Here is a 16054-nt window from a genome sequence, read left to right on the forward strand (position 1 = left end):
TTTATCATTTTATTTTATTACCTTTGCTTGAGAGAGGTGATTAAGGTTCTTAAACTCAATATGAAGGATACTTAATTTTTTCAGAGATTTTTTTTAAGGATCTTCTTTTTTAGTACATTTCAAGCGTAGCATACTGGTTTTTGGTGTGATCCTTCCCCCAAGGACATTGAACTTAGAACTACTAAACAATATTTTTTATTAGGTGCTACCACAATACAAATAACTATGAGCCCCAGTCATGGACCAGAACTGCACTGTGGTAGGCACTGCACAAATACTTAATAAAAAAATGGTCCCTGCCCTAAAGAGTTTCTAATCTGAGTGAATTATAATTGTGGTCACTGTTACTTAGAGGTTGAACTATAGGTATTTCTTGAACGACATTTGTGTGTTGTTTAGGCTGTTCAGTTTAGTCCTCTTCTCTTATGTCCAGGACTAAGGTTTTTGTGTCAGTCTGGTGTAATGAAGCAATGTCTTGACACAAATAATAGTTGGAGTCATCCATGATCTCAAAGCTCCTGCGCTCCTCTGTTCTGCACTTGGAACTGGTCTTAATAATTTGTGGCATGTCATGGTTTTAGTGCTGCTAATGTGGACGCATGCTCCAGAAGCTTCAGTGCTTCCACCTCTTGAATTGACATCACAACATGGGGCTCCTATTTGAAGGATTGGATGAAAACAATTAGGACTAAATTTGGCTAAGGGAGGTGAAGGAATCGTTTGTGACCAGTGTATCTTCACTGTGAAGTAGAGAGGTAACAAAGCCCGAGGCTAAATCCATCCTCTTTATTATTGGAGGCTTTTTAAGACTCAAATTGAGATACCTAAAGATGGGTCGCATTACAAATATGGTATCTGGACAATTCTATCTTATTGTAGAGACAGGGTGGGTGAGGTAATATCCTTTAGTAGACTGACTTCTGTTGGTGAAAGACAAAATTTTGAGTTTACACAGGACCTGAACAAGAGTTTTGAAAGCTTGTTTCTTTCCCAAGCAGAAGTTGGTCCACTAAAAAATATTCCCTCACTCACCTTGTCCCTTTAATATCCTGGGGCCAACACTGAACAACAGTGGAAGATACCTCCGTCTAGGAATGGACGTAAAGGAGGTATTTTCGCTTCCTTCCACCACTCCATCTTTGTCAAAGGCAGGTATATAGAACAATATCTCTGCCTCCAGATGTCAGTAACTGTTCTTTCCACCCTCACCTCAAGAGCTTGGTTGCAGGAAGGGACTATAGCAAAGAGTAGCTGGACTTCACATATAAGCATCCTTTGATGTCACTAGTATGACAGTAAGAGCATCTGCCTTCATAAGTGATGCTTAAAGGGGTTCATGAATGTTTGTTTTTCATTATGTCATTAGATGGAGATTCAGTATTATAGAGGAAACATCTTGGAGATAAAAAATTCTAATCATGTGACATCTGAGACACAAGCCACTCCTGTGTTAATTGTCTGCATTTAGTAGGTAAAAATTTGGATCATAAGAGTAATAACAAAACAAGCTGTTTTTAAAAAAAAAAATTTGGTAAGAGACAGGATTACAATTGTATTTGCATTCTCAATTTAATTAGAGCAAATTCTCTTTCATTCAAAGCACTTTCCAGCATTACCAGAATTCTAGGACAAAGAGACAGATAAACAAAAATGGAAAAGGACCCAAAGGAAAAGAGAACAGGAACTAATAGAATTACTGACTAGCTGGCCATCCTGTTGATTCATTTTTAATCCTGGCAGTCTGATAAGCAGCAGCTTTCACAAGGGTTGATACTGGCATTTCTGTTAAGCTCTTAAGATCCGCTAATATCGGTATTTTCTTCAGCAACACTGCCAGTAAAGTTCTGTAGTTGTAAGTTGAGAAAGTATTAGCTTTAGTTATTCATTCAGATTAAATGTAGACATGTTAAATTCATGGCTGTAGAGTATGTTGCAAAGTCTTACAGATATGTACTTGCACAAAGGGACTACTACATCTCAACCACTAGATTTGTATCAAAGTTATTCTAGGAGAATAACTGTGCTAGTTCTGAGATGTATTCGCTGGCTTTGGTGCTCAGTACATTCATGGTGCTTGATGCAATGTCTGTTAAAGTCAATACAAGAACTTCCATTGACTTCAGTAGGTGTTTGGTTGGGCCCGAAATGTATAAGGATGAGAGTGCATGTTTGTTGTCCCCATTGACAATTATCTGATCAAGAACATTATGGAAGGGATCCAAGAATCTGTTTCTCTTTCACTTGAGTTCTGGAATTGTATCTTTCCTGTCCCAGCACGGGATGCATGAATCATAGAATATCAGGGTTGGAAGGGACCTCAGGAGGTCATCTAGTCCAAACCCCTGCTCAAAGCAGGACCTGTCCCCAGACAGATTTTTTGCCCCAGATCGCTAAATGACCCCTTCAAGGATTGAACTCTCAACCCTGGGTTTAGCAGGCCAATGCTCAAACCACTGAGCTATCCTTCCCCCCAGTGTAAGAGTTTTCCTTAGCCAGCAAGTATCTGCTGGAACTGTTATAAATGCTGGGACTGAGGGCTGCATTAGTATTCATACACACTGGTTTTTGCAACCTCAGTGGGAACCACATAGGCCTGGAGGGCATCTGTCTTGATGCCAATCTAGGGACAATATAAATCTGGTCAGGGCTTCCAAATTCATCTAAACAAATGTGTAGCTCTTATTTGAGTGCTTGCTTATGTCCATTCCAATGTAGGTGCGTGCTTGCCCCAAACGCTGCCGCCAGAAAGTATTTTCCCTCAGTGATCTCCATTGAGTCAGCTCTGTTGCCCCCTGGAGTTGTGCCCTCATAGTGCCAGTATATAGGGCCTCACCACCCCTTGAGTTCCTTCTTACCGCCCATGATGGTCATTGGAACTTCTGCTCTCTGCACTTCTGCTAATACCTGCTCTAAGTGGATTGGTTCTGTAAAATTGTAAATAGTTACCCTTTAGAGTTAAGTTTAGTTAGCTTAGCAGTAGTAGTAATGGTATAGTCAGCGAACCCCACTCAGCAGGGCTAGCCTTTCCCTGAGCACCAGGATATGCCTCGGTCCCAGGGGTTCAAACCATGTGCATCATGCCACAAACCAATGCCAGTTAGTGATCTGTATGCTAGCTGCCTTAAGTGTCTGGGAGAGACCCACGTGCAGGATCTGCAGGAGTTTCAGACCCAGAACAGAAAAGGACAGGGCTTAAGTTCCTCTTCATGGAGGCAGTGCTCAGTTTCCCTTTGGAGCCAAGTCATGGGGACTCAGCACCGAGCACTTAAACTTCAGTGAGATGTATCCTGGCATCTCTGAGGGAAGCGCAGAGCTGTTCCACCTCCCCGGCACCAAGGAAGGACTCCGCACTGATGGCCCAGGACTCCCAGCACAAACGCACATCACCAGTGCCAAGGAAGTCAACTCCAGCACAGGATTCTTGGCACCCGCTTCCCATCGTCGATTCTGAGGAAAAAGAAGAGAAAAACTGACTGGGGTGTTCTTGAACTCCAAGGTCTACGGGCCATAGAGATGCCGATGGAGTGCAACCTGTGCTGGGCCCCTCAGAGACGCTAGCAGGGTAAGCAGTACCATTGCCTCTGGCCATGGGAAGGGAACCGTTGAGTCCAGTTCTGTTGGATTCCCCACCAAGGGAGGCCACGGGGGTTCAACAGCCCTGGCACTGCCATCAAGGCCAGAGGCATTTGAGGCAGCAAGTGACTGACTATCCCTCCTGGTACCGCCATCCCTGGACATTCTAGTGCTGCTACTGTTAATTCCTGAAACGCGGACCGCTGCAGCACCAAAACAAGAGCTGTTGAAGTCATGATAGTGCAGCGCTGATATCCCTCCCTCCCTGGCACCGTTCTTCAGCACCAGTTGGTACTACTCCTTCCTGGTCGCTGAGAAGTGACTCCTCGGACTCCAATTCAGAAGCGGAGCCCTATGCCTTGTGCAGGAGCAGACACCACTCCGAACGGTGGCACCCTACGGCTGACATGAACCAGGGCATGCTGCCAATAGCCTGGCGGCTGGCGCAATGGCAAATGCCACTGCAGTGCCCATTCTGGAATTCCTGGGCTTTCCAGCCAATCCAGGGCCCCAAGTCCAGAAGGTAGCTCTGGTACATCGGAGTCAAGATCTTCCCTGCCATTTCCATCAGAATGGAGATCAGTCACCGATGCCGAGCCTGCACTGAACTACAGGACTCTCCCCCACAGGACCCATCTAGGGCAGAGGGAGAAGTACAGGGTCCAGGGCAGGCTGCTGCTTCCTTCCTTCTAGATGAGGTGGAGCTATGGCGTTCACCCAAGGTGTTACAGGGTGCACCAGGAGGCTCCTGAGGATGGGTGCCCAGAACCTGGGTATCCAGGCAGAGGAGATCTGAGTCCTTCCACATCCTAGTGACTATTTAAGCAGCCTCAGGGCTATCATAGGTGGCCCCCTGTCATTGAACAATGCCATCATGGAGCCTATAAAAGCTCTATGGCAGACTCCTGCATCCCACCAACCTACTGTTAAGGGGATGGAGACAAGGGGTATGAATTTTGGTAACACCTCTTCCTCCCCCCTCTTCCCCCCCCCCCCACTGGGCTCGCTGGTTGTTTCAGCGGCAAACGAAAGGGAGAGACCGGGACAACAAGGGCCAACTCATAAGGTTAAAGATGCCAAAAAATTTGACTTTTTTGGCAGAAAGATCTACTCCAGAGGCAGCCTCCAGCTCAGGATCACCAGCCATCCTGGGCCGGCGTGACTGCAACTTCTGTAGTGTAAAGGCAAAATTCAGGGCGCTCTTGCTGCAGGATTCCAGGGGTGAGTTCTGCGCTTGAGTGGATATGGGGAAATTAGTGGCCAAGGCGTCCCTCCAGTAAGCACTGAACACAGCAGACTCTGCAGCCTGCTCCGTGGCTTCTGCAGTGATCATGAGGTGAAGCTCGTGGCTTCAGTCTTCAGGGTTGCCATATGACAGCGGTCCCCAACGTGCCTGTGGGTGCCATGGCGCCCCCAGGGGCATCTAAATGCGCCCACGTCCTGGCTGGCAGTCGAGCATCCACCGAAATGCCGCTGAAATTCAGCGGCATTTCGGCGGCGACACTTCTCGATGATGCCGCTTGCCGCTGACAATTTGGCGGCATTTCGGCGGATGCTCGACCAAATTGTCGACCAAATTTCGGCGGATGCTCGACCACTGCCATGGTCCTTCATCTGGCGCCCGCCAGACGAAAAGGTTGGGGACCACTGCCCTATGAGGTACAGCAGATAATTCAGGACCTTCAGTTTGAAGGCAAATTGCTCTTTTTGAAGCAACCAGACTTAAAATTGCATAGCTTAAAGGACTCTAGAGTAATCCCTAGGACTGCATACGCCAGCCCCTGCCAGGAAGCACTACAAGGCCCAACCAATGGGCTGCTTCTGTCCATCGCATCAGAAGTAGGAGTACAACAAGAGAAGGAACCAGAGGCTATAAGAAGAGGCCTCCATCCAAATCCTCATCTGCCCCAGTGCCTCTATCCCCCTCTCACCCCCCACCCCGAGATACTCAGCAGGGTCTAAGCAGGCCTTTTGATGGGACGCTCAGGGATGACTTACCAGGACAATGTGTGGATCCGATTTCCCCTATGTTGGTGGACCAGTTGTCCCACTTCTATCAGGCATAGACTGCATTTCCACAGATTGCTTGGTACTACAATAGAAGTGGGGTACACTCTTCAATTCACTTGCTCCCCTCCTTCCCACCCTCCTTACTTGTCCCTCATCAGGGACTCTTCTCGCAAAATACTAAGCCAAGAGGTGCAGTCGTTCCTAAGCACAGGTACAGTGGAAGAGGTCTCACTGGAACTAAGGGATCAGGGGTTTTACTCCCGTTACTTCCTAATTCCAAAGGCCAATAGCAACCTCAGACTGATATTTAGACCTGTGAAATCTCAGTGGATTTATGAAAAAACCAAAGTTCCACATGGTCTCCTTGGCCTCCATTATCCTTTCTCTGGATCCAGGGGACTGGTACCCCACCCTTGACTTGAAAGACACATTTCCATATTGCTATTTTTTGGGGATGTAGAAGGTACCTATGGTTTGTTGTAAACTACAAACACTACCAATTTACAGTACTCATCTTCAGCCTGTTAGCAGCTCCTCATGTGCTCACGAAGTGTTTGACAGTCTCTGAGGCGCCTTTCTGAGTAGACAAGGGGTTCATGTCTTTTCTGATCAGCCAGTCATCTAGGTAGGGAAGTCGGACCATGGACCAGGTGCAGGCAAATGTAAAGTCAACCTTCCAGGACCTGGGACTGTTGATAAAAATGCACAAATCCACCTTTTCTCTGGTTCAAAGGATAGAATTCATAGGGGCGGTCCTCGACTAGATCCAGGCCAGAGCTTTTCTCTGGGAAAACAGCTTCAGAGCTATGGAGGCACTCAGAGAGAGTCTGAGGGGGTCACTCCATCACCACAGCAAGAAACTGCTTAAAGCTCTTGGGGCATAAGGCATCATGCACCTATATAGAGCAACACGCAAGACTGTGACTCAGACCTCTCCAATCTTGGCTAGCATTGGTATACATACAAGGTTGACACCATCTGGACAAGATGGTCTTGCTTCCCCTGTCGGTGATTTCCTCCCTCCTTTGCTGACTGGTCCCAGGAACAGTATGTGCGGGAATTCCATTCTCGAGATCTCCACTGTCAATGTGTCTCATCACAAAGGCGTTGGCAGTGGGATGCGGGGCTCACTTGGGAACCCTCAGAACTCAAGGCCTCTGGTCACCATGTCTGATCCTGATAGCCTAGCTGCACCAACACTGGCTCAACACTCTCCTAGATCTCTGGGTGGATACATCAGTCTGAACCTCACATCTCTTCACCTCATGACATGGAAGCTCCATGTCTGAACTCAGCGGAACTGGCTTTCTCCGGGCCTGTTTGCTAGGTGCTTTTAGGGAACAGAAAGCTATCTAATAGAGCCACTTACCTGGCAAAGTGGAAGAGATTTCTCTATCTGGTTAGCACAAAAAGGTGTTTCATCTACCAGCTCATCACCGCCCTTCATTCTGGAACATCTACTCCACCTAAAGCAGCATGGCCTAATGGTGTCATCCATATGGGTCCATCTAGCTGCAATCTCAGCCTTTCACCCACAGATGAACAGCAGTCAGTCTTCTCAGACTCAGTCTGTGGCCATTTCCTTAAGTGACTGGAATGGCTATACCCACAGGTGTGCCAGCCACTACCTCCTTGGGACCTCAGTTTGGTGCTGGCAAGGCTAACAGGACCCCCATTCGAACCACTGACAGCGTGTTCTCTGCTCTGTCTTGGAAGGTGGCCTTCCTACTCTCCATTACTTCTTCCAGTAGGGTTTCAGAGATCCGAGCTCTTACCTCTGAGCCACCCTACACAGTCTTCTTCAAGGACAAGGTACAATTATTGCCATACCCATTTTTTCTGCCAAAGGTTATCTCATAATTTCATAGTAACCAGGATATCGTTCAGCCAGTCTTTTTTATCCTCAGCCACATGCAAACAGGGATGAATAGAGACTCCACTCACTGGATGCGAGATGTGCGCAGGCGTTTTTCATAGGAAGGACTAACCCTTTAGGAAGTCCACACAGCTGTTTGTAGCCATCATGGACAGATTGAAAGGCCGTCTAGTCTCGGCCCAGAGAATGTCATCATGGATCACATCTTGTATTTGCACATGCTACGACCTGGTGAAGGTCCCAACTCCTCAGTTGACAGTGCATTCTAAAAGAACTCGGGCATCATCTATGGTGTTTGTGATGCAGGTTCTAATTATCTGTAGAACAGCAACGTGGTGGTCAGTCCATGCGGTTGTGTCACGCTACGCCATCACCCAGCAAGCTAGAGACGATGCAGGCTTTGGCCGAGCGGTGTTACAAACAGCGTGCCAACAAACTCTGATTCCTCCACCTGCACAACTGCTTGGGAGTCACCTACATTGGAATGGATGTGAGCAAGCACTCGAAGAAAAAAGTTACTAACATCCTGTAACTGTTGTTAGAATCATAGAACTTAAGATCAGAAGGGACCATTATGATCATCTAGTCTGACCTCCCGCAAGATGCAGGCCACAAAAGCTGACCCACCCACTCCTGAAATAATTCTCTCCCTTGACTCAGCTGTTGAAGTCCCCAAATCCTGATTTAAAGACTTCAAGTAGCAGATAATCCTCCAGCAAGCGACCCCTGCCCCATGCTGCGGAGGAAGGCGAAAAACCTCCAGGGCCACTGCCAGTATACCAGTATGCCATCAGCTGAACCCCGAGCATGCGGGCAAGACTCTCCAGCCAGACACTCAGAAAAAAGACTTTCAATATCCCAACATTGACCCTCGTACTAATTACCAGTGGTCGCACGTTATTGACCTATTGACTAAATCACGTTATCCTATCAAACCATTCCCTCCATAAACTTATCAAGCTTAATCTTAAAGCCAGAGAGATCCTTCACCCCCACTGTTTCCCTCGGTAGGCTGTTCCAGAATTTCACTCCCCCTGATGGTTAGAAACCTTCGTCTAATTTCAAGCCTAAACTTCCCAACTGCCAATTTATATCCATTTGTTCTCGTGTCCACATTAGTACTGAGCTGAAATAATTCTTCTCCCTCCCTGGTATTTATCCCTCTGATATATTTAAAGAGTGCAATCATATCTCCTCTTATCCTTCTTTTGGTTAAGGAAAACAAACTGAGCTCCTCAAGTCTCCTTTCATATGACAGGCTTTCCATTCCTCGGATCATTCTAGTGGCCCTTCTTTGTACCCGTTCCAGTTTGAATTCATCCTTCTTAAACATGGGAGACCAAAACTGCACACAGTACTCCAAATGAGGTCTCACCAACGCCTTGTATAACGGGACTAGCACCTCCTTATCTCTACTAGAAATACCTCGCCTAATGCATCCCAAGACCGCATTAGCTTTTTTAACGGCCACATCACATTGCCGACTCATAGTCATCCTGCGATCAACCAGGACTCTGAGGTCCTTCTCCTCTTCCGTTACTTCCAACTGGTGCGTCCCCAGCTTATAACTAAAATTCCTGTTAGTCATCCCTAAATGCATAACCTTACACTTCTCACTATTGAATTTCATCCTATTACTAATACTCCAGTTTACAAGGTCATCCAAATCTCCCTGGAGGATATCCTGATCCTTCTCCGAACTGGCAATACCTCCCAACTTCGTGTCATCCGCAAACTTTATCAGCCCACTCCTACTTTTGGTTCTGAGGTCAGTGATAAATAGATTGAATAAGATCGGACCCAAAACCGAACCTTGAGGAACTCCACTGGTAACCTCCCTCCAACCCGACAGATCACCTTTCAATACGACCCGCTGCAGTCTCCCCTTTAACCAGTTCCTTATCCACCTCTGGATTTTCATTTCGATCCCTATCTTTTCCAATTTAACCAGTAATTCTTCATGTGGTACTGTATCAAACGCCTTACTGAAATCAAGATATATTAGATCCAACGCATTTCCCTTGTCTAAAAAAATCTGTTACCTTCTCAAAGAAGGAGATCAGGTTGGTTTGGCACGATCTACCTTTCGTAAAACCATGTTGTAATTTGTCCCAATTGCCATTGACCTCAAGGTCCGTAACTACTCTCTCCTTTAATATTTTTTCCATGACTTTACATACTACAGATGTTAAACTAACAGGCCTGTAGTTACCCGGGTCACTTTTTTTCCCCTTCTTGAAAATAGGAACTATATTAGCTAATCTCCAGTCAAACGGTACAACCCCCAAGTTTAGAGATTCGTTAAAAATTATCGCTAACGGGCTTGCAATTTCACTCGCCAATTCCTTTAATATTCTAGGATGAAGATTATCCGGGCCGCCTGATTTACTACCATTAAGCTGTTCAAGTTTGGCTTCTACCTCGGATACTGTAATTTCCAACCCCGCACCTTCATTCCCATCAGTCACTCTGCCACTATTCCTAAGCCCTTCATTGTTCTTCGAGATGTTTCTCATGTCCATTCCAAAATCACCCTGCCTTCCCCTCTGTTGGAGTTGGCCAGCAAGAAGGGGGGAGGGGCCCTATATACTGGTGCCATGAGTGGGCACTAGAGCTGACCTGATGGATATCACGGAGGGAAAAGCTTTCTGGCAGCACTGCTTAGGGTGAGCGCATACCTACATTGGAATGGGCGTGAGCAACACATCCCGAAGAAGAACAGTTATGCAAGGTTAGTAACTGTTTTACTGTGGCTGCATCTTGCATGGAATGGAGAGCCCACAGAGAAGAGCTTCACTTCGATAGAACTTGGTCTGTCTAGGCCAATGGGTCTCAAACTTATTTGATCAGCTCCCCTCCCCCCCTTTCTTTGTCTGTAGTCGTTTACGCACCTCCCCTCCCCCGCAAGTACAAATACCGCCACCCAGCTCTGAAGGCGGAGCGGAGAGCAATGGCTGCTGGCTGGTCATCCAGATCTGAAGGCAGTGCCACGCCAGCGTCAGCACAGAAGTAAAGCTGGCAACGTGAAAAGTGGTATTCGTCAATATCACTTTTCACAGCAGACTTAGTGCCCCATTGTCACCCTTACTTCTGCGCTGCTGCTGCCGCCACCCCAGGCTGACATCCGGAGCCCCACCACCTCCAGGTGAGGGATTGGGGGAAGGAGGAGAGAGCTGTAGCCTGGGCTACCTCCTGGTGAGGGATTGACAGGGGTGGGGGAAAGGAGAGCCCCTTTAGCCCCTTGTTGTCCCATTTATCCCCACTTCCCAGGAGTGTACAGCCCTTCTGCACAAACCCCAGCCACCTTGGGGCTGACCGCGAGAGCTCTACAAAAATCAGAAAAAGCACACCTCCCTTGGGAGGCCCACCCCATAGTTTGAGAACTGCTGGTCTAGGCAAAGCAATAGCATATTGTTACTGAATGCTCGATACTGCTCTCTGACCTGCAACGTGAAGGTGTTGTCAACACCCATATGGTAAAGGATGGACTGTTCCTACCCATAGCTAGAATCTAATTGTAACCACTCAGGAGAAAAGATCTGGACACATCATTGGAGATAGCTCAATAAAAACCTCTGCTCAGTGTGCAGATGTGGTCAAAACAAACTAGTTGTTAAATGATGATACAATGGTTTCAAAATCACTCTCTCTTCCTTTATCATAATTATGTAAATTGAGGGAATACTCTCACATTGAAGCTATATCCAGTTCTGGTCAGCTCATCCCCAAAAAGATGCAACTAGAATAGAAGGACAAGTAAAATGTTTACAAGTATGAAAGGATGTTGGTGTTGAAAAGATTAGGTCTCTAGTTTAGAAATTAGACTTTATCCTGCCTCATAATACTAGAACAAGAGAGTAACCAGGAAAATTTAAAAGCCAGCGAATTTAATGTTGATATTTGTTTGTACAGTAGTGGAAGTCATAGCCACAGGATAATAAAGGTGTGAGCTTAGCAGGTCACTGTGTAAGCTCGAAAGCTTCTCTCTCACCAGCAGAAGTTGGTCCAGTAAAAGATATTACCTCACCTACGCTGTTTCTCTAATATTCTGGGACCAACATGGCTACAACAACGCTGCATAGCCTTTTTTTTTTTTTTTTGCAATGTGTCTGTTTATAATCTCTTGTGGTTTGGGGTGTATCTTATCCCCCTCTGCTTTTTCTTAATTTTAAACCTGTTGTCAATGTTTGTTTACAGAAAATGCTTGCTGCAGTTCTCTTTGTAGTTTTCTTTAGTAACATTCCTGTAGCTTTTTAGTCTCGAGTGAGGAATCTGTTCAGATGGGTATTATTGCGTATATACACATTAGCCTATTCACCCTGTTCACCACAGGAAGTTGGGTTTTCCTCTCTTTAGAGTATTTTCACTTGTTGCCATGACCATAGCCAACGGTTAGAACGCTGGGTGAGGGTTGGCAGCACCTAGGTTTGACAGCAAGTGGTGCAATAAAGCATTGACTGCAGGAACTCAAGATTGTATATCTTCAAAGAATGATTTACAGGAAAATAGGCCTCTCCTTCCCAGCAAGACTTGGATAAACAAATGAAAGCTCAAGGTTTTCATTAGAAGAACCAAAAGCGTAACACACACAAACACACAAGAAAACAAAAACACTATTTTATGTTTTAAAGTGTGAACTGCTTGATAGGGCATAAGATGTTAGTCATCAAATCACTTGGGTCTGCTCAGTAAAGAATTGTACAAGAAGTGCAATTTCTGTATATCAGAAAATTTTGTTTTGGGCACTTAATGTGTGGGCTACGTACAGCAGCCTTGCATGTACTTCAGCCTGCTTTTAGTCGGCTAACGACTTTCTCAGCTATAGCTTAATACTACACAGTATTTCTGGAGTCACATGGAACCACAAATTTAGATTGTTAAACATATACGCGCATGGGATCACAGTTAAAATTGTACCTTTGGCCTTAACTTTGACACTTGTTGATCTTTGAGTGCTTTAACTGTGCAACCCTAATGCTTTATTAAAATAATTTTATTGATTTAATTTCCTAGGTCAGCAGAATAGAAGTGGAGGATGAAATAGCTAAGGGTGTGGGACGTTGGTTGGGGAAGGAAAGAAAAAAAATAAGAAAAAAGCAAAACAGAAAAGAGCAAAGGTTCAGAAGTCCTGAGATGCCTCTGGGTCATTGTGCAGGAGGAGTCAAGACAGGATTCTGGGGGAGAGGAGGAAGGGGAGAAATGTATATCGGGGATGAGAAAGCATAGGCATATTGAGTCTGGTTCTCTTCTCATATGTATGTAAATCAGGAGTCCACCCTAGTGAAGTCACTGGAGTTTTACTAGTGTAAAATGGGTGTAAATGAAAGTAGACTCAACCCCATTGGATTTATGTTAAAAAAAATAGTACTATTTTTAAATTATACATTCATGGATAATCTATATTTGGCAGAAGAAACTTTAGAATCAATATTTAAAAACAGAAGTGGCTATTTAATAAATTATAAATGATAGTTACTGGAATTAAACATCATCAGTTATGCGTATGCGTTACCAAAATTAAATCAGAATGCACTGGAAGTGACCTATTAACAGTGTACTAGGAATTGTGGGTTATTCCAACTAATATGCACCTGCTAGGGAAACTCTAGTAGTTCCCTGCCTACTGTGGTAGGGACTATGAGGTATCTGCCTGTGTTCAGTATAGCAGCCAGTTGTGAGCAGGAGTGTTTCGCTGTTGCTTTATGGTGGAAAAGGGGTCAAGCTGTATCTGCTGCCACAGAAAACCCTTTGACCGGTGAGACCCCGAGACACTGCAGTAAAGGCAGGATTAGCTCCAGGAGGGGATTGGGCACAAGCCCCTTGTAGACACAGATCAGTTGATTTAAGGCTGGTTGGGGCGTGTGGGAGGGATTCTTGGCCTATTTTTAAGCACTGAGTAGTGCCGTATTGCTGCCCTAAGTCATCCCTAATAGTGTATATCCTTGTATATCCTGTTTGAGGATTGTCCCATCACCAGGCAACTCTTTCATTGCCTGTCTATTCTTATGTAGTTATCCGTTAATGTAGACACATTGCTGAATTTAATTCTTCTCTCTATCAGCTGCCAGTTTGATTGTCCTATGATAAATGGGGGAGGTGAAACGTTTTACTCTGATTAGAAGTTTTGATGCTTATATAGAAAATATTCAGTTGCTTCCCTTTCAAGTTAATTTGCTTGATTGTATTGAACTTTTACATGAAATATTGTGCTTTTTATTTGCTAGGTTCTCTCCTATGGGTGTAGATCACATGAGTGGGCTTTCTGGTGTAAATGTTCCAGGAAACGCATCTTCTGGCTGGTGTATCTTCATCTACAACCTTGGTCAAGATGCTGATGAGGGAATCCTCTGGCAGATGTTTGGCCCCTTTGGTGCGGTTACCAATGTGAAAGTTATTCGAGATTTCAACACCAACAAGTGCAAAGGTTTTGGTTTTGTGACCATGACAAACTATGAAGAAGCTGCAATGGCCATAGCAAGTCTTAATGGCTACCGCCTGGGGGACAAAATCTTACAGGTTTCCTTCAAAACCAACAAGTCCCACAAATAACTTGCTCGTGCTTTTTGTATGGAATAGATAATTGAGTGACAGAAGTTAAAACATTTTTGTTAGTGTAAAACTCATTTTGCGCCAATTTTCACAAGTGTTTGTCTTAGTCTAAATGAGAAGTGAAAAAGGTTTTTATACTCTGGGATGCAACTGACATGTTCAAATGTTTGAAATCCCGCAATGTTAGACCAATTTTAAGTTCCTTAAGTTATTTCATTTAAAAATATATATTAAAAAAAAAAAAGTAAAATCTTAAGTAGATTGCATTAACTAGACCCTCTGGATGGTGGTAAAATTGAAGCATGCTTTCACTTATGAGACTAACATTTGTTCTATTGAATGTTGTCTGCAAAAACTGGAACTCTTTTTTTTTTTTTTTTTTTTTTTAAATTTTAAACTATCAAGCGGATGCTGTTAGTATGGTCCTCCCTTCAGTCCCCAATAGCCTGGTACAAAAGTTGAGAAATACTGATGTTGGCAGTACATTGCTTTTTAAAGTAATTTTCATTGCTACATCTAGTTGAGGATTAGACTTCATAACATGAAGGTCTTGTAAGTAGTAGCATGCCAGCGTAACTTTTAACACCATTGATGAGGTAAGTTGCACACTGAACAGTGGCCAAGTTGTCAAATTAAAAGGTTTTACAAAAAATTTTAAGCCCAGTTTTTCATAGGAATGGACCAAAGAGTTTCAGAGAAACTCGGAAGATTTCAGAGTCAAAACTAAACTCCAAAAACTGTGTGAATATATGTTTCTACTTCATCAAACTGAATCTCTTCTGTCCAAATATTTAATGCATGATGCACTACTTACTGGTACATTGTAATGCAGCAAGATAATTATTCAGTTTCAAAGATCATTATAGTTTGAATTCCTAAGGATAGTTCCATTTTGTAAAAACAGTTATAAACATTTGAGCATTGTATTTCTCGCATCCCTTCTAACGAGTGCTAGATTTTTCTATTTTAATAGGATTTTGTTTTGACAACTAGCTTTACTTATTGAACACTCAGCAGAAAAGTACTTACTACTTGCAAGTTAGATATTAACAAAAAACTGATTGTAGATTGAAAGATTAATCCCCCAAGTTTTCTGCAGACTGCCTTGAAACTTTGAGTTGTTCTGTTTCTGTTAATTTTCTTTTGCTTTTTTGTGTTTTTTGTTTGTTTGTTTTTACTTTTGCATTTAAGACCATTAAATTTGATTTTGTTTTGCTCGAATTTTGTTTTGTTTTTTATTTTATATTATTTTTTTTGCCAAGTATTGCACAAAGTGTCCAATATTAAAAGAATATTTCTTTAAAGTACTATAGGTCTTCATTAAAATTAAAATCCATTAATCTGTCCTTTTGACAGATCAGTAGGGGAAAATATTTGTGTGAAAACAAAAGCATTACAATAAATCTGTCACATAGGAAGTATGTGCCAGACACTGAGTTAAACACATTTGTTGCTTTGTAGACTGACTGAACAATATTTCTTTTATCAGAAATGTGCTATGTAAGGTATGTAGGTACATAGCTAGTGTGCATGAGCAGGGACTTCACCTGACAGACTATTGCAAGAATTTTATCTGTGTTCTGTCACCAGAGTTCAGAGGAAATGCAGAAATTGGGACAACTTGTCAGCAATTCTCTTTTGAGTGAACCTGTGCCAATCCCCAAGAACTAATGAGTAGTCACTTCAGATTCTGGAGGCAGTCCCATGCGGAATTGTTTTTGTTTGTATGGTGCCCAAACATTGGCTCTTTAAGATCCTATCTTGCATCACAACTATGATTTCTCTTTTTTCAGCATCAGGACCTCCAGTCCTGTGCTGCCGCTGGAATTTTGTGCTCTCCTTTCCTGTACTTCATTGGTTGGTTCTTTACTCATTCTTCATTCAGTTGTTGGCCTTTCCTTTAATCTGCAGTATGCACTTTTTGCTGTCAGCAGCCAGTCATTTGCTGCTATGATGATTGACTCTTTTGTGGTTGTACACAGCCTCTCTCTGCTGGCTCCAGAAGAGCCCAGCAAGAGCAGAGCTCTTTTCCAAGATCTCCAGCAA

At 44.0% G+C, this 16054-nt stretch overlaps 1 protein-coding gene across 3 annotated transcripts in view; it reads left to right on the top strand.

The window, feature by feature from the left end:
- The window catches only part of ELAVL1 (ELAV like RNA binding protein 1), a 96822-nt gene extending 81593 nt beyond the window's left edge, over positions 1-15229 (top strand). For all 3 annotated transcript variants that reach the window (XM_044998591.1, XM_044998592.1, XM_044998593.1), the window contains exon 6: positions 13684-15229. In XM_044998591.1, coding sequence (XP_044854526.1) covers positions 13684-14008 — 325 coding nt within the window. In that variant the 3' untranslated portion in view covers positions 14009-15229. The remainder of the gene's footprint in view (positions 1-13683) is intronic.
- Positions 15230-16054: the final 825 nt, after the last annotated feature.

Source organism: Mauremys mutica, chromosome 24 (genome assembly GCF_020497125.1).
Source record: "Mauremys mutica isolate MM-2020 ecotype Southern chromosome 24, ASM2049712v1, whole genome shotgun sequence".
NCBI classification, from domain to species: domain Eukaryota; kingdom Metazoa; phylum Chordata; order Testudines; family Geoemydidae; genus Mauremys; species Mauremys mutica.